Source organism: Clupea harengus, chromosome 14, assembly GCF_900700415.2.
Source record: "Clupea harengus chromosome 14, Ch_v2.0.2, whole genome shotgun sequence".
NCBI lineage: Eukaryota > Metazoa > Chordata > Actinopteri > Clupeiformes > Clupeidae > Clupea > Clupea harengus.
Genome location: NC_045165.1, coordinates 18,719,072 through 18,740,950, shown reverse-complemented (window position 1 = coordinate 18,740,950; position 21,879 = coordinate 18,719,072). Strand labels below are relative to the sequence as shown.

At 45.1% G+C, this 21,879-nt stretch overlaps 1 protein-coding gene across 2 annotated transcripts in view; it reads left to right on the top strand.

The window, feature by feature from the left end:
• The window catches only part of adck1 (aarF domain containing kinase 1), a 123,477-nt gene extending 103,730 nt beyond the window's left edge, over window positions 1-19,747 (top strand). For both annotated transcript variants that reach the window (XM_031580865.2, XM_012836690.3), the window contains exons 10-11: window positions 14,347-14,540; window positions 19,294-19,747. In XM_031580865.2, the coding sequence (XP_031436725.1) occupies window positions 14,347-14,540; window positions 19,294-19,462 (363 nt within the window). In that variant the 3' untranslated portion in view covers window positions 19,463-19,747. The remainder of the gene's footprint in view (window positions 1-14,346; window positions 14,541-19,293) is intronic.
• The last annotated feature ends 2,132 nt before the right edge of the window (window positions 19,748-21,879 follow it).

Here is a 21,879-nt window from a genome sequence, read left to right as displayed (position 1 = left end):
TGTTACCACCTCCCATGTTGGGTCTGTGATTGACTGGTGAAGCCCTCAACTACAGCATATGTTCTCCTCACCCTCAAGAAAGGGACAAAAAAAAAAACATGATTCAGAAAAAGGAAAAGAAGAAAAAACATCAGCATTCATAGCAGAGTGTCATACATCATCAGTATAAATGCATTCCATTCGTTCCCACAGTCTCTGGGAGAAGCAGCAGGATACTCGGGTACACTCACTCTGTCATTTCCAGACCCTGAGGGGTGTCCCCCCCCCCTCTAGCAGACATCTCTGCCTGGCCCCCCCCCCCCCCCCCCCCCCCCCACACACACACACACACACACACACACACACACACACACACACACACACACACACACACACACACACCCCTCCGTCAGCCCCGTGTGGTCTCTCTGTGTTCTTCCCAGTTCTGTAGGCGTGACACAGTCGCTGAAGACTTCCATTTAAAGGGGCAAAAAAGAAAGCTATTTCACATTTCAAAGAGGCAGGTTGTATTGTACATACACAGTGCCAAGAGCAAATCAAATGTTGGCACAACTCTTGGGTAGAGTCTCGATTAAACAATGTGTGTGTGTGATGACACAGTGGAGTTAAATGTAAGCAAATAAGATACGTGCTTATGGCACATATGTGTGCGGCTTTAAATATTTAGTCAACAGCTGTTTGCTAAAGAGAGACATTGGATGGAACAGCTCAGTGAGCAGTATGTTGGATGCTCTGGTTCCATGACAACATGGAACAGGATGGATCCTTCCACTATGCTGAGTGCATTATGGGGAATCTCTATAATGAGTGTCTTATAGTCAGTTTCTATGATGAGTGTGATCCATAGATATAGATTATAGAGTTGTAATACTATGTGACTCATTAGGAAGAGTCTCTTATGGCTAGTGTCTGATGGTGCGACTATGGAGCCTCTCTATAATGGGTGTCTTACATTGCATCTCCATGGCGAGTGTCTCCGGGCAGCGTGGACGGAGGCCCTTTAGCTGTGTTTGATCTCTTGGGCTCATAAGTGCTCCTGCTGAAGTGCTGGTCTGAGGGCTCATTACGGGGACCTGCCACAGGGCTGGCCCACTCCTGAAAAACCCAGAAATGCAAAATGCAGCCTTTAAAAATAATAAAAATGATAATAAAATAATAATCATAATAACAGCAATACTACTACTACTACTACTAATAATAATAATAATAATAACAGCAATAATATTAACAATAATAATAATAACAATGATAAAAGAGCACAGGGAATAGGGGGGATGTAGTGGCTTCCATAATTATCTACCTCTCCCCCACACACACACACACACACACACACACACACACACACACACACACACACACACACACACACACACACACACACTTACACACACACTTCAACCTAACCATACAAACGTCCCCACCTGTTAGCCCCCCGCCATTGTGCACCCCAAAATGAGCTTTGCCTCAGTGCTTTTCTCCGGGTATACTGTGGGCTATTTCTTGGTGATTCTCCCTACGCCTTAAGCATCTTATCTCTCTCCATACATCTTGCAGGCCTCCTTGGTTTGTGGGATCGTGGTGCAGTATGAATTCCTCGTTACACGGATTATTACATGTTGCAGTTTAATTACATGCTTGGCTCGTTAAGGGCCAGTCAGGCGTGACTCAGATTCTCCCCTAATTGGAGTTATTGTGAGATGGCAAAATGGTGGAGCTCAAAATTGATCAGACTGCCGTTTCTTGCAAGCCAAGCAACCCCGCTCCATTTTGTTTGTTGTGCTCTCAGAAAACAGGAACAAAAATCAAGATCATCACCACGGAATTGAAATGAATGCAATTTACATTTATCGCGGCGTGGAAATGCCTGCTTTGAGGTTGAATAGCAAACTGCAATCAACACAGTTCAAAGAAAGAGATGGTGGTGGGGGGGGGGGGTTGAGGAGAGGGTGGAGAGGGTGGAGAGGAAGAGAGAAGACAGAGAGAAAGAGGGAGGGAGAGAGAGAGAGAGAGGGAGGGAGGAAGAGAGAGAGAGACAGAGACAGAGCATTTTCAGAGAATGCGTCCACTCTCTTGCCAAAGAATTGGAAAAACACGTGAAATCAAACTGTCACTCAGGCACTTGTCTCTGTCTCACAGATTTCATGCTTGTTTCCTTTTTTTCTTTCTTCTGGTGGTGTACTGCAGAAAAAAGGTGTTTTCTCTTTGTTCAAGCCTGTCAGATAAGTTTAATTCCTGTGCTTATTTTGGAGAGCTGCAGGTCACGCTTCTTACAGCAAAATGGTGGTATTCTAGGCAAATGTCTAGGCTGTGTTCATCTGTATGGTGGCAGTTCAGACACATCAACTAAAGGGTATCCATGTACTTGTTCTGCTATGAATAATTCTTCTCATCTCAAATAGTTTCAAGCCGTTGTATTTCCACGTTGGTGGAACGAGCTGCCTAGCACTACCAGAGCAGGGGCGCCCCTCTCTAGCTTTAAGAAGCTCTTGAAGACCCAACTCTTCAGAGAGCACCTCCTCTCCTTACTTGCAATACCTCTTCATTTTTCTACCTCTCCTTATTCTTCCTCGAATGCTATCTCCTCTAACTAGTACTTAAATCGCACTTACAGTAGTTACATTCCTGCACTTTTTTATTTCTTATGTAAAATAGTATTTATTGTTACACTAGGTCTCTATTGCTCGTAGCCTGACTGTTCTCTCCTTTGTACGTCGCTTTGGATAAAAGTGTCTGCTAACTGTAATGTTATGGAATGTATTTGACGTCACAGTTCCCGAGCTCGCTTCTGTTCAATGGCAAGGGTGGGCTGTGCTTTCTTCACCACTGCCTTAAAGTTGAGGACTTCAGAGTCTGTTCATGCATACTGCGAGATGCGTACTTGTGGTGAAATCAATACAGTGATGAGAGGCACTGCCTACTCTGTGTGTGTTTAGGTATGAGTAGGCTGTAGTGTGTAGTGAAAACTCTTTGCAAGTGTTCAGAGACAGACTTAAGAGCTAAATGTCCTTACAGACTCTGAGCCTGGAGTGGTACATGGAAGTGCCTGCTATTTCCTAAACTGCTGAAAAAGACGCTAACTTTGATAAGGCCGCGAGTTTCTTTCGCAGGAACATTTGTAATAGCCATCCGTAGAAACCATGAACCACGTTTAGTCCATGAAAAGATTACACTATGGGTGGTTGTGAGTTCACTAGATGGACGGATAATAGTGATGTGAAAATGCCCAATATGGGTCAAACAGTTTTACCGTGAACAAAGGACGGCACACTTTGGTTAAATCCTGGTTTAGGAGAACACGGGTTCCATAAACCCAGAACCCAAATTCACTTTCAATTTACTCAGTGTAATTGCTGATGATCTTACAGCATGCATCATCAGAGCGCCCTCATAATTACAGTGCATACGGAACGTCTTCAGACCCTTTCAAGTTTTACACATTTTTCAGACTCATCCTAAAATAGATTCAATTATTTTTCTCTCTCTTCAATCTACACATAATACTCCACAATGACAAAGCAAAAACAGAGTTTTGGAGTGTTTTGTAAATGTATTAAAAATAAAAGAAATATTATGAAATGTAGAATTATTCAGACACTTCACGTAGTACTTGGTTAAAGCATCTTTAGTATCTTGGACAGTCTCTAGTGTTCTTGGGAATGATCCTACAAGCTTGGCACACCTTTCTTATGGAAGTTTCTCCCATTATTGTTGGCAGAATCGTTCAAGCTCATCCAGGTTGGATGGGGGGTGTCGCTGCACAGCCATTTTCAGATCTCTCCAGACGTGCTCCATTGGGTTCAGGTCCAGATTCTGGCTGAGCCACTCCAGGACTTTCACAGCCCAGGAGTTTTCCCAAAGCTACTCCTGTGTTTTCCTGGCGGTATGCTTGGGGTCATTGTCTTGTTTAATTGTAAACCTTCACCCCAACCTGAGATCCTGAGCACTCTGGAAAAGGCTCTAGTAAACACATTTCTAGTAAACACGGAAACTATGGTTCTATTAAATGCCCATTCATTGAAATGGTATGAGATAGGAATTGATTTAAGTGAAAGAGAGTACAGGAAGGTGAAAAGAGTAGTATTTAGGGGCAATATCTTTAAGAGTCCTATCACCGCTGATAGTGGAAAAACTAAAATGCCTGCTGCCTGCATGTATCAATGCATAAAAAAAAGAAAGAAGATTTGGGTTGCTGTCAAAGTCTCAATGCTCAACCCACCCCAAAACAATATGCCAAAGGAGAAGGCAAAGAGCCCTGCAAAACTCCCAGAGGGAAAGGAAGGAAAAAATATTTATCTCACCTCATAATTAATCTAAATGAGTCCGCAAAACTCCTTTCCGCCGGGCGTATAAGGAGAAAAAAGTCCATTGAGCCAATACTGTATATCCCACACCAGTCTGGTTTATTTCACAAATTCTGGGGACAGTTCTCTCTGCGTCTGTCTACCTCTATCCATTCCCTTTCCATTGATTCCCAATTCACATCAAAATCAGCGAGAAGGAACCATTAGTACTTTGATCAGTTAGTGCCTTTAATTTAAGCAGATAATCGTTTGTTTTACCCCTGGTCTCGCAGTTTCCCCTATTAAGGGCAGCCATGTTGTTATATATGCACATGTTTTCCCACTCCGTCCAATTGAGGCGCTGTATTCAGGTGGGAAAGTGACGTCAGTGCATACCCCCATACTGTACCGTACCAGTACTGTACCATCATACTGTACATACATACATATCTCACCAAAGAAGCTCCCCCAACAACTACCACGCTAACCATTTTACAGGGTAGCTGAACCCACCCCTAATTGGCACATTCCATTACAGGCCCACAACACAGGGGTGATGTCATATGACAGGAGGAAATTCACTTGAAATTAAGTTAAAATGGTACCAATGGTATTTCGTGATAATGTCAGGCATTCACAACAATATCCACAAACAGTCACATATCCCATTCTTCATTATTGATTATTTAATTGATTTTGTGAGGGCGAAGCCATGTTCCTTGTGAACCTGCCCTAACCATATAGTCGTCCCAGGACGGGGGCGCACTTCCTAAAAAGACAGGAGAGATTCAATGGCGGCAAGAACTCATTCAACTTTGTTCGTTGAACAAACATGGTATGGACACTAAGTCATTCTTTTATACAGTATATGCTGTATGCAAAGACAACTTAACACAGTGATTTGGCTGAACAACAATAAAACGAAGATTCCGAACAACAGAAAAATGAATGAGTGAGTGTGAGTGAGATGTTTGCCGTGGTTTCACCCATATGCTTCCACGCACGCCAGCCAAGATAAACCAGTTTAGATTGTTATGTGGTGATGTACAATAATACATATAGTCACTGTTGCTGGTTAAAAGTCCAAATAAAGTCTGTTGCATCCGCCATTTGCACGCGATGAAGACGCGCCTATGAAACGCAGCATCACACACTGTCATTGGAGCTATCCAGCTGAAACATTTTATTTATTTTTTATTCCATTTTGTATTCCCCTGTCGTTGAGCCTACACAGTTTTTCATGTCCCAGCATAGTGTGCTATCTCAGTGTCATTGAATGCATATAGCCCTTACATAACTTTGCCTGATCCACGGCTTTGATTTTGCATTCTAACACAAGCGCTTAATGCCCAGCGCCATCTGATAGTCGGCACACAGAGAGCACACGCAGAGAGATGCCAGCTAGTCATATCTCCAGGGTGGAGCGATGGAGATTGGACTCTTAAGGGCCTTAATGCTTTAGTTACACACTGCAGTGGTTCCACCTCTCGTCGGCTCTCTCTCACCCATCAGTTTCTCGCTCTTTTCTTCTCTGTCTCTCTCTCTGTCTTTGCATTCATTCTCTTGCTCTGTCTTAGTCTATATATCTCACTAACGTGTGTCACTAACGAGGCAGATGCCCTCTCTTCTCTTATCAGTTCTCTTTCTTTTTGTCTCTGTCTCCCGCTCTACTCTTTCCTTCTCTCTCTCTCGCTCCTCTCTCTCCCTCCCTCTCTCCCTCCCTCCCTTCCTCACTTACTCTCTCGCTCTCTCTTTCCTCTCTTCTCTTCTTCCCCTTTTTTGACAAAAAGCGTCCCTATTTTAAATTGATCCCCCTTGACTTGATGGAGAAGTCTGTCCTCCAAACACCACGTACCTCCAGAGGTTTTCCTTTGGAGTCACAATCACATCCTCATTGTTGGCGCTCGCTTCCGTTATCTGAAATTGAGTTTGTTCTGAAATGAAAAAGTAAGTATTGAGCTTTGAACCAGAGAATGCTAAGTGAAAATGCCGCTCCCTGAGGCCTTCTAGAGTAATGGAAGTGAATCCGCTTGAGTTAACCCTTTCCCTTCCCTAGGCCCTCTCCCTGTGAAACTCACACCGAGCGGCTTCATCATTCGTGCACACATTTTTTTTTTCTTCTGTAGCACCTTGCTAGCAGGAAGCCCAGAGTGGTTCACACAATCAAATGAAAGTTCATTGATTTAAATAATACGAAATTATTTTGAAGTGGCTTCAGTTAAAAGTACATTGACCGTCAGTTCAAAAATGGATCGAAAAATGATTAAGAAATAAATAAATAAATAAATAAATAAATGTAAGAAAAAGAAAGAACTTAAAAGTAGAGAATAACATAGTAAATAACGTGGAGATCAGACTAGAGCCCCTCCAGTAACTCTGTCAGCTGTTTGCCTACCCTCACACAGGATGCACAAGGTAGCCCTCTCTTATACAGGCTGTTATAATTACAAATGATGCATTTAGCTAAAGATGATTACAGGCCTTTGAGTGCCTGCTAGTCCATGAGGGTTATTAGCAGGTGAGTAATCACATCTTTTGTGTTGTCGTCCAGGGTATTTTTGAATGTCAGATTGCCCCCCAACCCCCCCACCCCCTTTGAGTTGTCCAGTTTTGAAACTGTTTCACTTACCCGACTATTAGGAGTTTGACCTTTACTGACCTTGAATGAAAATAGAGGTTATAGCGACTTTACTACTTAGTGACATGTAATGTATGTTAGTGTATGCGATTGATTCTTATTTGATTTCTGAGAGTGAAGCTGTAGTACAAAGCTCAGAGAAGCAGGTGTGTGTATGTGTTTGTGAGCGTGTGTATATGAGTTTATATGTGTGTCTGTGTGTGTGTGTGTGTATCTTTGTGCGTGGTTATTTTCAGAGATGAAAGTGGTGCATTTACACTTGCCTCCATTAAATAGCCTTTTTCCAATTCCCTCCCAAACGCACAGACACATTCAGCCTTCCATGATAGCGGACATCGCTAACGTCTGAAACCCTGTGGAAAAAACATATTGCTGTAGCTTCCTTTAACCTGACTGGGTCGAGAAATAAGAAGTCATTTTTCCCGGTAGCCTGAGGCGCTGACCATTCACTGTTTCTCTAGTGTGAGCCAGCTCAAGCCGCTCCCATAGCCAGTGCTTGGAGAGGCCACTGTAGAGTGGACCCACCTCACAACAACCCCCACCACCATAATTGCGTTTGTGTGTTTGTCCCAAGGGAAAGCTGTTCATGCTCATGTCATTTGTGATCTGTGCTGTGTGTAAGAGGGGGACACCACACACACACACACACACACACACACACATACACATACACACACAAGACACACACACACACACACACACACACACACACACACACACAGATACGCCTTACTGTTCCAAAACAGAGGGTGTTCTAGGACCAGTGATACCATGCCCATATGTACAATACTCATACTCTATACTATACACACACACACACAAACACATAGACGCGCGCGCACACACACAAACCAAGTAACAGCCAAAGCCCAAAATGAACCAAAGACCAAAACGTCACGTATAAATAGAACCATGTAATATTTATACACTGTAACTAATGTAATAAGACCCTGCACAAATGAAGTCACAACAGAGCTTTTCAGCTGTGCATGCATTTGGACGTGGGATTCACCATACTCTGAAAAATATTTATAACACTACAAGATCACATTTTATAACAGAGTTATAAGCATGCTATACCTATCTAACTAGCATCATTTAAAAATATAAATATTACACCTGTTAGTCAGAAAAAATACATATTTTGTTGCCACATCAGAGCCTAATTTTTGCCAGAGTAAACTGTCTCCTGGCAACAGAAACGCTCTAAGAGAAGGAGAGAAAGAGGCCACAGGCCACTGGGCTCTGCTGTTTGAATACACACTCAGCCAAACCAAGAGTATAAGCCCCTCAAACACACACACACACACACACACACACACACACACACACACACACACACACACACCCATGCTCTCTTTGACACACACACAAACACACACACACACACACACACACACACACACAGTAATGCTTTTGAGTGTGTGGACAGCTGTAAGAAACTCAGCTTTGGCGAGCGGGTGAGGCTTACTGTCAAGTGAGCCAGTCTGAAAATAGTCCTGCTTCCTCCAAGATGACGCAAGCTCTCAGTAAGCAAGTTAAATCAATTTCTTGTGTATAAAGAATTAAGTGGCTATCGGCCTAACTCCCTGTCGGGGGGGAAGAAAGCCGCGTGTTTCTGCCACCATGGTCCGTGCTTGTCAGATAGCATACTGTATGGAACTGAGCAGTGAACACGCAACATTTTTTTCTTACCACTGCCCAATGCTTGTCATGACTAGTGTATTTTTTCATATCAACAGACCAGCTTGCTGTGGTTGTTTACAGCCATTCACATCTAAGGGCACAAAGACGCAGACAGCCTCTTATTTACATGATGAAACGAATATACTGATAAATAATGTATGGTGTGTTTATACGTGTGTGTGTGTGTGTGTGTGTGTGTGTGTGTGTGTGTGTGTGTGTGTGTGTGTGTGTGTGCATTCACATCTTAATCTCGGTCCGCAGGCCCCTGCACAGCTCCCCTTGTCCTTCCCATGTAAACACTGGTACAGAGCCTGCCATCTGTTAGCCACGCCATGCTGGTGTTCAGCTTGTTCACACACGCTGAACATCTGCCTCGGCTCACACCTCTCGCCGCGTCTCTGCGTGGAATCCCCAGCCTGGGCTTGCTGGGATTGATCCTCCCCTCTCCTCCTTCTCTTTCTCCTCCTCATCCTTCTTATCCTCTTCTTCATCCTCCTCCTTCTCCTCCACCACCTCATCCTCCTTCTTTCCTTCCTCCTCCTCCTCCTCTTGCTCCTCCTCCTCCTCTTCTTCCCTCTTCACTTCCTCCTCCTCCTCTTCCTCTCTTCATTGGGATTCAGCTGACTGACTCACAGAGCGAGTGATGATGTGTCCAAGCGCTCGGTGAGAGGAGCCCATCTGTTTGTTGCTCCTTTTCCTCAGCACCTCTCCAGAGGATATCCCAGACTGACCACGCAAACAGTGCACTGCTTTGCCGTTAACACCAGACCCCCCCCCCTCTCCCTCTCTCTATATAACTCTCCCTCCCTTACCCTGATGTTTCCCTCCGCCCTTTCATCATGGTAGGCTTTGTGTTCCTGTCATAGAGCACACGTATTGTGAGAGGGTATAGTGTGTATTAATCAATATGCTTCTGGATGGAAGATAATTCAGTGAGGGTGTGGGAAGGATGGAGACCACTGGCCACTCAGTCATGTACTGCTTTTTTGTATCTCTGGAGGTCCCCAGTGGAAAACATCAAGTCTAGTGGACTGAAATGGAAAGACTTGACTGTCTCTGGAGGGATGGAGAGTTTTTGAGAGAAATAAAAAGCGAGAGAAGGAAGGGGAAATTAGAAATAAAAAAAAAATGAAATAAAAAAAACGGAAGAGTGCAGGAACAGTGAAAGAGATTGCATCGGTTGCATTGCCACTGTCAGGTTGTCAGAATACAGTGCTGATGGAGATTCACTGTCACTGGAGTGAGTCTGTGAGACAAGAGGCTTTAGGGTCGTACTGCATGTGTCTCGAGCTGTTTCTGTCACTTTGGGTCTGAGTGAGTCCTGCCATCCTTTTAAAAACCAAATGGCACATTTCCTCAAGTGCTTTCCAAGGACAAACCCCTTCGATGGGAGAAGAGTGATGACTTGCCCTCGACAAAAAAAAAATGTCTCGCTCCTTTAAAACTGCAACATCTTTGATGTGGGGGCACACGCCTACGTGCAGAAAAAAAAAAACTTCAAAGAAAAAGCATGGGAAAGAATGGAGCAGGGGACCTGCGAGGCCAAATACATCACAGGGACATAAAAATAATGCATTGGGCCCCACAGATAATGCACTGTGTGTTTTTACAAATGGAGAGCATAAAATGGGGAAACTTATGGCGGTAGCGCACATCATTTCTTCCACAAACAGCCCCTCTATTTGTCAGGAGATGCAGACGACGATTATTCGTGCCAGCGGACGGAGAAGTAGATCATCGCATAAATCCGCGAGCAAGGAGCCGGGGTGCGTCGGAGGACTTTTAATGTGACAGGGAAATGGAAGCCGTCCACGGCACGGGGCCGATGTTTGGAAGTGAAAGTGCAGCCAAGCACAACTGAACAGACGAGGCATTAGTCTGGGGGGAGGGGGGAGGGGGAGGGGTGGTAGGAGTGTTTCTTAAACAGAGAAGAGCTGGCGTGAGCCAAAACACAGGTTTTGCTCATCCTGCTTTGTTGGTGCTGCTGTAGGGATTATCAGGTCTGATGCACACACACACGCACACACACATATACACATACACACACACACACACACACACACACACACAGGTCATAGATGTACACATGGCGTTGTCTCTTGAAAGCTCATGTCCTATTTATGTCTTTTTTTAAAGGTTTCTTTTTTTTTTTTACTTTTCACTTTGTCATAGTGATGTTCCCTGTAAACCCCACGCAGCCAACAGCAAACTTGAATCCACTTAATTTGCCCCCCTAATCCTCCTCCTCCTCCTCAAATTTTAGTGATAGAGATTTAAGGATTATGGGATAAATGAACTTAAAAAATTTAGCTTTTACATGTTCGCTAAGCTTTCAAGTCACAGTGCACCAATCAGGCGGTTAAAATGGCGGGTTGAAGGGAAAATGTCAAGTGACCAATTATGGTCTTTCTAAGAAGGCACAAAGAGTTTTGTAAAAACCCATTTAACCAGACTGGGTTGGTAAGGACAGTTGATTTTTTTGTTTTTATCAGGACAGATTTTTTTGCCGCATTAGTTGTGCTCGGGTGTGTAGCCTCTCTGGATTCTTACCTGGCAGATGTAAGGACTTCAATATGAGGCTAACTTTTCTGTGTGAAGATGGAGAGGCTCTGATCCTGCACCTAATATCTGCATCATAGGATGTGTTGGTCTGGGTTTTGCTCAGAGTCTGTGGAGATGACGCCAACACACTAAAAAAGTGGGAAATCATTTTCAGGAGGCAAAGATGCTGAACACAAAGCTATTTAGTGGACTCTTCTGTGTGTTACAGATGGATGAAATTGAACCCAGATGAAGTGTCAGTTGTGACTCATTCACCCCAGTGGTCAGACTGCGTGTTTGTTTCTGTTTTGTCCTGTGCCGGTCCAGGCTTGGCACTCCCTGGCGCTCCTCTTTTGTCCGTTACCCCGGTGACATGTGTTTGGCATCCACAGGGCTGTTCTTTGGGCACCCTGGCAGCCCTGCACCACACACCTGGCCCGTGGGCCACAACAGCTGTCTGTCCACCATCCCCCTGCCCACCTCATTCCAGACACACACACACACACACACACACACACACAGTTGCTCTCTCTCTTTGTCTCTCTCTCTGTCTCTCCCTCTCTCTCTCTCATATACACACACACACACACACAGACAGACACCGAGACACTTTCTCATACGCACACTTAGACTCTCTTTCTGTGTGTGTCTCTATCTCTCACTCACACACACACACACACACACACACACACACACTTTCTCTCTCTCTAACACACACACACAGACAGACTCCCTCCCTACCGAGGCCCTCCAGGGTTTTACGGTGTACTGCCCGTCTCACTCATCGCCCATCCCAGACATCCTCTGGCTCCTGGCTCCGTGAGATCTAGTGAACCCTGGAGCTCTTGGCCAGACTGAAGCCAGCCAGCCTCTAGATCCATATGCAGGTGGCACTGCTCCGCACTGTCCAGAACGGGCCAAGACAAAGATTTGTTTTCATTACTTCTTAACATGCCTACAAGGGAGAGGGCGATGCATCAATGTTTTGTCATTGTTGATATGCGTGCAGAGGGCCCAGAAATAAATAAAGAAATGAAGAAATACCAGCAAATTGCAGACAAACCAGAAATTTCAACCTTAATGATGCAGTAATAAAGAAAGGAATCGTACTAACTAAACGAAAAACAAATAACTGAATTATTGCCTGTTAGCTGCCGTTGCATTTTTTTATGTTGTTCACATGGTTCCTTTCATCAAAGCAATGCCCTGTTGTTCTTTTGCAGTCTGGCCATCCAGAACACATCATGACACAACATGCAGAGCTCTCGAAAGTCGATCAGTCAGGCTAATTATGCCAACCGCAGACACTGCTCTGTTATTTCACTCTCAATGATCAGAGATGTTTCCCTCTTGTCTCGTTTCTGGAGAAAACATGTACAATGTTCTGAGTCACCATTACCCCTCTCCTATTATGAGTCATCTTGTTATTCATCCTTGTCGCTCCGCAGCACAAAAGGCAGTGGTGAATAGGCGGATCAATGCTGATAGATCTCTGGTGGACAGGCTGTCTTTGTTCATGTCGAGGAATTGCCCACGGAGGCCCGTTTATCCACGAGAGTTAAAGTCAGGGACAGTGCCGAGGAACAGACTTGGCTGTAATTGTCAGCCGTTTAGAAGTCCAAAGTGATTTCCCGGTTTTGAAGTCTGTTGACGGCTGCATCGTTAGTGTCAGATTTTGTTCCGTACAGCTTGGTTTAAGTCTTCTTGACCAATATGGACCCTGTAAAACTATTCCAAACCCTTATCACCATTATCATTGTCATTGCCTGAAGCATGAATGGACCAAACACCTAAACGATGTAAGATGACTTTCTGTTGGTATAAATATATTACTAATTATGTCAAACTTATTGCCCAAACTAAAGCAATTAGCTTCAGATCAGAGGCATACAGTTCTATTAAGTATTGCAAGTGAAATCGATCACTCGAAATGAATCTTATTACTGATTCACTTGATGTTTGGGGTAGAGCTCAGGTAAGCACCAGTGTAGTTGAGGGAACCTTGAGGTAGGGACCGTTGGAATGGGTTTAAAGTAACACATGAACATTGTGCATCAGTGTACAAGGACAGACAGTGGAAGCACTCCTCTTACAACTTAATTTGAGCTCTGTGCAGTGTGGTAGCTTTTGTCACACACACACACACACACACACACACACACGCACAGACACACACACACACACACACACACACACACGCACGGACACAGTGGTAACTTTTATCATTACTTTGGGATTGTAACTTATGTGAAAGATGAAAACACACAGAAATGCTTGACCTCAGTCTCCAGACTGGTTTGTGGACAGTGTTGTTCAAGCATCAGGACACCACTAGTGTGAGTAAAAGGATGCCCCTTGTATTATTCAAGAGGTGTGTGTGTGTCTGTGTGTCTGTCTGTCTGTCTGTCTGTGTGTGTGTAATCCAGTCTCCTCTGGCAGGATGAGCATTTCTGTTTACCTCACCTCCCCCATCATAAGCTGTTGGACATTGCAGACTGCTGAGCAAGAACCAGGCCAGGCCTACATGGCTGATTACCGATATAAATATGCCTCGGAACATTGGCATTATGAGGAGGAGGACTTGATGTCACCCAGGGTGACAGGCAGCAAAGGCGACGATCCTCTGCAAACAAAGCTCTCAGTTCCTCATTGAAGTATAGTTAGTGTAATTTTATTTTTCACAACTTAACCAGTGATAGCTTGGGGAATACATTTTGTGTGTGTATGTGTACATTTTTGTGTGTACCTGAATCTATGTGTGTGTGTGTGTGGGGGGGGGGGGGGGGTTTGTGTGGTACATTTTTCTAAAATACTTGAAAAGGCTGCAGGGATAAATACTGAACAGAGCCAGACCGTTTGTCTTGTCTATTTCAAGCAACAGTCTTTTATTTATACGTTTCCACTCAAAAAATGAAAAATACATTTTGTTATACAAGGGAAAGATGTTAAATTCCTTGTGCTATTGGTTCCCACAGTGGCCAAGTACTCATACCCAACAACCTAGCCCAAGTATTATAACACAACAGGGTACACTACAACCATCATACCGATACTTATCAATACTTAACAACAACAACAACAACAAAGATGCCCTCATGAGCATTTCACTGGGGCTTTTCTTACATCTGTGTTTCGTTGGATTAGGCCCATGACACCTAACTTCTAAAAGCAGTTATTTTCTTCCGCCTGTCTGTCTGCCAGGATGTGGAGATCCGCACCAACGCAGCCCAGTACCTACCTCAGATCAGCGATCTGCTCAATCGGGTCCCCCGGCAGATGCTGCTGCTCCTGAAGACCAACGACCTGCTGCGGGGCATCGAGACCATCCTGCAGACCCGCGCCAGCTCCAGCTCCTTCATCAGCATGTCCCGCTGCTGTACACGTGCCGTCGCCAGGTGGGGATGAGCCAGGGCCAGGGTGGAAGAGTCAGATTGGGGCCAGATTAGCATCTCTAGGTTATAGCTTTTACACAGCACTGACGCTAGTTTTGAATCACTGTAGTTGTGTATTTTCACACGGTGATTAATTAGCATTTCTTGGTTAAGCTTTAACACAACACAGCATGATCACTATAGCCATATGTGATAACGCAGTCATTAATTCAAATGTTTGGTTATAGCTTTTACACAGCGCTAGTCACTGTAATCATATGCTATAACACAGTCATAAATTAGCATTTGAAGGTTATAGCGTTTACACAACACTAACACTAGCGGTGTGTCTTAAAATCAAAGACTGCAAAAAGTATGGACAGCATTAGGATGGATTCGTATTTGCAGGTAATAGCTTTTAAACAGTATTAGCAGAGTCACTGTAGCCAGTTGTTATAACACCATAATTACCCTGTTATATACTATACACTGTGTTGAATGTCTCTTAAGCCTTAAAGCATGGCAAGTTTAATAGTCTATTAAAACAATCTTGCCGCAGACACAAGTGAAATGGGAGTATCATAGGTTTTTAGTACTGTGATATTATTCATGATAACGCACAGCTTTGTGTGTTCCATTGCTCTTCTGCTATATTTCTACAAAGGGATGACAAACTGGGGCAAGGTATTGTTTCAAAAGGTTATTGTGATATCAAATATATTTATGTAAATGTTTGTTATTGCAGATCCAATCACCAGATGTTAAATTAGCTCAGTGTTGCCTTAACCTTTGTAAAGACTTACTGAGGGTTTCACCTTGACCCACCACACCAGGTTGCAGCTGTGAGACATCCTGCTTCCTTGAGGGAAGCACTCATACATTTAAAACATCTGTTCTGTGTACAGAGCTACTGTACAGTGTGGACAATTTTATATTTTGCATCAAATGCATGGATAAAGGCCAGTTACGTCATACAACATGTCAGTCTAGTGTTTGAAAGTCCACATAGGCCTGAAATCCCAACCATGTACTGCATCTCTTGAGGTGTCCTTAAGCCGATGCCACTGATCTGAACACCCTGTATCCCCCGCTGGTCTGCACTTAAAAGCCCCGGAGAGGCCGCCATATGTGCTGAGAAGCTGTCAGCCATTTAACGCCTCATCATCTCCGTCTCATCTCCTCTCACTTTCGTCTCACTCGCGCTCTATCTCTCTTTCTCTCTTTCTTTCTCATTTTCTCTCTCACTCTCTTTCTCTCTCTCTCTCTCTCTCTCTCTTGACCCACAGCAGTGCTCTTCTCCAACCCTGTGTGTTCTGTTCTCCAGAGTCAGTTCAGCGCTCTCAGATGCTCTAACAAACACACACACACACTTGCATGCACTTGCACTCTCACACACAAACACACACACACATGCTTAGTCATACATGCTCCTCAGGCTGCTCCTCACCAACAGTGCATTCTCACTTACACACACACTCACTCACACTTACTCACTCCCTTACACACCATCAGTCATACACAAACACATACACTTTGTCATGTCACCGGTCATGTTCTGATCCTTGATATCGGTTTGGCGCTCTCAGAACAACTTTGGCTGTTTTACTTCAGTCACATAGATCCACAAGTCTCTCTCTCTCTCTCTCTCTCTCACACACACACACACACACACACACACACACACACACACACACACACACACACACACACACACACACACACACACACACACACACACACACACACAGACATCTCTCTCAAGCACAGCCCCAAACTCAGTGTCTGTGACAACCCAGTCCAGGACCCCCTCATCACCCAGGCGGAACAGCACCCCCTTCACCACCCGCACGCTGTGCAGCACACACACACACACACACACACACACACACACACACACACACAGGGAGAGCAGGAGAAGCCAGCCTCACGGTTCTGTCTTGTGGCAGCCTTGGTCTGTTCTCTCCACTTCTCGGGCCAATTGGCTGAGTGAATGCTGGGATTATACTGTGCTTCTCAGGGCAGTCATTAGTGATTCACTGATATGGCCACAATGAAGAACTCCTTGAGTGTCTTGTGTGTGGGGTTGAATTAGGGCTGGGTTGGTGTGTGTGGTGTGCGTCTTGGGGTCCTGGGTTGGTGTGTGTGTGTGTGTGAGAGGTGCACAGAGGTTCGCTGCACATCTGTTTGTAAAGGATGTTCTGAGCAGAACCGCACAAGGAGCGAGGCATCCACTCGTGAAACTGGGTGTCATGCGCTTCAACGCCTCTTTATTAAAGCTGAACGCCGTCAAGAGAACCCCCAATGCAGATCAGAAATCCATTACCAGCCCGGCTGCTGACACTGAGCTCCGAGCCCAGATAAAGAACGAGCGAAAGAAAGAAAGAGAGGATGGCAAAATATATTCACACTTGCGCTCCTCCGTCTGCTCCTAGCGGGCGTGCTCACACTGATGAAGTCTGAGCCCTGCATACGTTCAGTGGCATCCCCATTATCTGCCTCCCCATACGTTCAGACGGTTGGTCCACGAATGTCAGAGATTATTTCTGGACGGTCTTCCCGTTAAGGCCGTTTGTTTTGTCAGCACAAGATAGATTTGATATGCAGTTGGCTCCAAAATTAGAAAAGCATTTCACAATTTGCGAGTCTCTTTAGTGCTCCACGGCCTGTAAAATGTTTGGAGTTTGAAGACAGTTTCTTCCCTCTTGTGTCTCCACAGATTAATTCCATAATTTCCCTCTGTTCAGCCTCTAAGTGCTCGTCGACATCACTTCCGATTAATTAGCCTTCGGTTTGACGATTAAACTTTTCAGCATCGTGGATTTGTTGAAATAAGCCTCTCTGTCTGTCTTTCTCATTTGTCCTACTTTTTGAAAAGAGGATGTCATATTCCACAGTTAGACATCTTCAGTGGCAATGCCCAGAGCTATGTCTCCATCACAACAGGCAGAATGACTCTATTCACTAGAGCACTGAGACGTGTGGGTCAGCTTGGTAGAGGGTAGGCTGTTACTTGGTAAGGGGAATAGATTTAAAGTGGATAGGATGTTGAACAGGGCCTGACTTGAAAATAATGTGTCTCTCACTCACACACACACACACACACACACACACACACACAGACACACAGACACACACATGCTTTCTCTCTCTGCCCTGTCTCTCCATTTCTCTCTCATTCTCATCCACACACTGATACCAAAGCAGGTCTTGTGAACGAATGCATACTGTTTCTCTCTCGCACACTCACTCATCAACACACACACACACACACACACACACACACACACCCACACACACACACACTCGGTTCTCTCAGGCAGCCCCTACTGACGGAGACTTCATCATTTCCCCCTCACTGCCTGCGCCATGACAGGATTTTGTGCGCCGCGTCACGTGGAGTGTTTAATTCCCCTGACAGCAGTGGCGTACGCTACGCCACGCAGAGGAGAACGAAGGGGAATCCTGGTTATCTGTCTCTCAGAGTAACCACCCCACCCCCCTCCCCTCACTCTCACTCTCACTCTGTCTGTCTCGTGCCTCCTCCGCCGCCGCTGCGCACAAGATTAATTCACGTTCACTCTACTCCATTATGGCCGTGCCACACTGAATCATGTGTCACGTCGCCACACACACTAAGGCAGGATGTACCAAGAGCGGGCTTAGCACCCAATTCCCCTTTTCGTCTGCGGCTGCAAAACTCTTCAAGTCGGGTGGCCTTATTCTGACCCCGGGAGGGGAATCAAGTGTCATATGTCGCCGTACATCCCAGCAGACTCAGCTGAATTTGTCACTTGGTCTGTTTGCTGGAAAATGAACACTGTGCAGGCCACCATGTTTTTCAGTGGATTGTGGTACAGACGGAAACCTGTTATATGTTCGGTTCCGCACAGGTTGTTTCGGTGGAGGGATGGGGAAACTATTTGTTTGGTTTCATTTGATTTTGCTCCATTCTTAGAGTCTGGTGGCATTGCTGGTCTACATGTAGCTGACATATTGGTCAACTATTTCCTCCATAGAGTAGTATGACATTCCCAGCTTAGGTTAGTGTGTAATCACCAATGAGTGTAAAAAGGACCAGCCTGGTGAGTTAAATCAAACAGGACACCCCCCTGTGTTCTGCTTGTGTGTCAGGTAGAGTACACAGGTGGTTGTTCACTGGCGAGGCCTAGTAGATCACAATCCAACCCAGGTAAGAGGCACCGTGTGAGAGGTGTCTGGTGTGTGGTGTAGTTCATCAAGAAGGGTGAAGTGTATCGGCCTCAGATCAACCTCCTGTCCTCTCTCTCTCTCTCCCTCCCTCCCTCTCTCTCTCGCTCTCTCTTTCTCTGTCTCCCTCTCCCATCTCTTTCTCTGCCTCCCTCTCCCATCTCTCTCTATGTCTCCCTCTCCCATCTCTCTCTCCCATCTCTCTCTCTCTCTGTCTCTCTCTCTCTCGTCAGACCGGAGGAGATGTTAATGATGCATGAGTGAGCGTTCCCCTCTGACCCCTCATCACCTCTGCACAGATCAGCCAGCGGTCAGCCCCATCTGAATCATTTAGGCCTCGCTGCAGCCTGCCTTACTTAACCTGCTGGATTCACACACAACCCTCTCTCCCTCTATCTCTCTATCCCTCTCTCCCTCTCAGTGCAACTCACTTGGTTTTGGTGTCAAAGCAGTTACAGTAAAACAGTAATAACAACATGTCTCCCTCTCTCTCTCTCCCTCCCTCCCTCCCTCCCTCTCCCTCTCTCTCTCTCTCTCTCTCTCTCTCTCTCTCTCTCTCTCTCTCTCTCAGTCACAGAAGGAGTAAGACACGCTCCTGGAGCAAGCGTCTGCAGATTTTCCTGTCCGAGGCGATCACGCTGGGGCAGATCAGCTTGTATGAGATGTTCTTGTGGATGAAGAGCTCCACGTTGGGCTGCTGGGTCTTAGCACTCGTCAGTTTCCTGCCTGGAACAAGCTGAAGAGGCGTGCTCTTGTAGTCCCCCCCGCTCAGTCTCGATCTATTCCTCTCTCTCTGTCTGTATCTCTCTCTCTATCTTTCCCAGAGTCTCTATCTGTTTCTCTCTCTGTGTCTGTATCTCTGTCTCTCTCCCTCCCTCAGTCTCTGTCTGTATCTCTCTATACTACTGCTACTTTTCCCCCTCTACCTATTTGTGTGTCTCTGGCTATCTCTTTCTATCTATCCTTTGCTCTCATTTTCTCTCTCCGTCTGTCCCTCTTGTTTTCTCTCTCTGTCTGTCCCTCTTTTCTTACCTCTCTGTCAATTTCTCTTTCTGTCCCTTCTGTTCATCTGGTTCTCTCTCTGTCTCTCAGAGACACTCCCCATCTCTGTCTGTCACCTTCATTCTTTCTTTCTGTCTCTCTCTTTCTCTCTCTCTCTCTCTCTCTTACTATCAGCTTCTGTCAATCTTCTGACAATCAGTTTGTCTCTCTCTTCTCTTGCCCTGTCCTGTCTCTCTCTCTTACTCTCTCTCCTCCTCCCTCTCTTGATTTCTCGATCTATCCATCCCTTTCTCCCTTACTGTCTCCCTCTTCCTCTCTCTCTCCCTCTCTCTCTCTTAATTTCTCTATCCACCCATCCCTCTTTCTCTCAGACTCTCAGCCTTTCTGCCATGGCTAGAGTTCTGGATTAACTGACAGATGCTGTGGGCTTCTGTTTTTGAACATTTTAGCCAAATGCTAGGTAACCACTGTCAGGGGTGCCAACATGAAGAGGAGAAAAGGGACATTCACCCTGATAACTTCTATGTCATTCTATTACTACACACAAGAGAGTATACTGCAGGCTAAAAGGCTAAATGTCAACATTGTCATTCATAAAACTGTATTTGTACACATGAACAGCCACTTCTTTTGTTTCCTGCTTCATCTCTTCAGTCAGTGTTCAGTGCTATCTGAGATGATGATGATGATGATGATGATGGCGTATTCTTACTGCTTAAACAGGTTTACTTTTGTATCTATCATGCTATTATCAACAGTGTTTGCAGGGCCACTTCTCTCCCCTAGTACTGTACGTGAAGCTTAGTGCAATATGGACTCAGTGTGTATTCCTGTTTTCATTTATACGGTTACGGACACACAAGCAGAGACCAGATCTTCATGATCTTTTATTTTGTTTGTTTGCTTTTATTTATTTTTTAAACAGTCAACCTCTTTGTGGCCTCACAGGACACAGTTCAAGACAGCTTGTTTCCCTCAACATTCCTACATTACCTCTTACAGCTTCTTTCTCTCTCTCGCTCTCTCTCTCCTCTTTCTCTCCTCTCTGATCTCTTGCCTCTTCCTGTCGACATATGAACAGGTTCATATTTGTATCGTTTACTTTGGTTTTCAACAGAGGTTGATAGTAATCAACATGAAAGGTATTTTAATAACTATCCAGAACCAAACCTAAATGAGGATAAAAACCTACAAACAACGCACGAGTGAAATACCTTTCATGTTGATTACTATCAACCTCTGTTGAAAACCAAAGTAAAGGATGCAAATATGAACCTGTTCATATGTCGACAGGAAGAGGCAAGAGACTAGAGAGGAGAGAGAGCTGTTGGATGTATGAGGAGAACGATGCATTTCAGTTACAATGAGTCTCAGGACCGATGGAAATAAATGGGAGATTGTCATTACTTCATGTGGAATAAGTGCCATTTATGTGTAATTAAAGTGTGAACATGCATCCTTCTTGCTGTGTGTGTGTGTGCGTGTGCGTGTGTGTGTGTGTGTATGTGTGTTTATGTATGATAGCACAAGTGTCGTTTTAAATGTGAAGCACAAACACTGCACTGCTGACTCCATAACCAAAGAGTGATGAACAATACAACCATTAGTCATATATCTGTTATTAACCTGTCCTGTCCTGTTTTCTTAACCATAAGTAGAGGAGGCATGGGCATATTCACTCTTAGAGTGCTGTGTGGTGCCTGCTCTGTGCTCTCATTATAAAATATAAAGTGAAACTCTAAGCTGGCAGACTCTGGCCAGTGGGCAGGCCTCCACAGTAATCCCCTCAGTACACAGAGAAAAGCAGAGGCAGGACCCGTACAGGAGGAGGGACTGCTGTGTGTGTGTGTGTGTGTGTGTGTGTGTGTGTGTGTGTGTGTGTGTGTGTGTGTGTGTGTGTGTGTGTCTGACTGACTGACTGACTGACTGACTGTCTGTCTGTCTGTGTATATATATATATATGTGAGTGTGTGTGTTCGTAAAAGCAGGTGTGTGTGTGTGTGAGTATGCATGTGTTTGAGAGTGAGTGTGTGCATGCCTGTGTGTGTGTGTGTGAGGGGACCTGGGTTATCTGCTCCCTGGGTCAGCCCTCCAGCCAAATGACTTTTCACAGAGCCTGGCTCCGGCCGCTCGCTCCAGCTCTGCCTCAGACTCT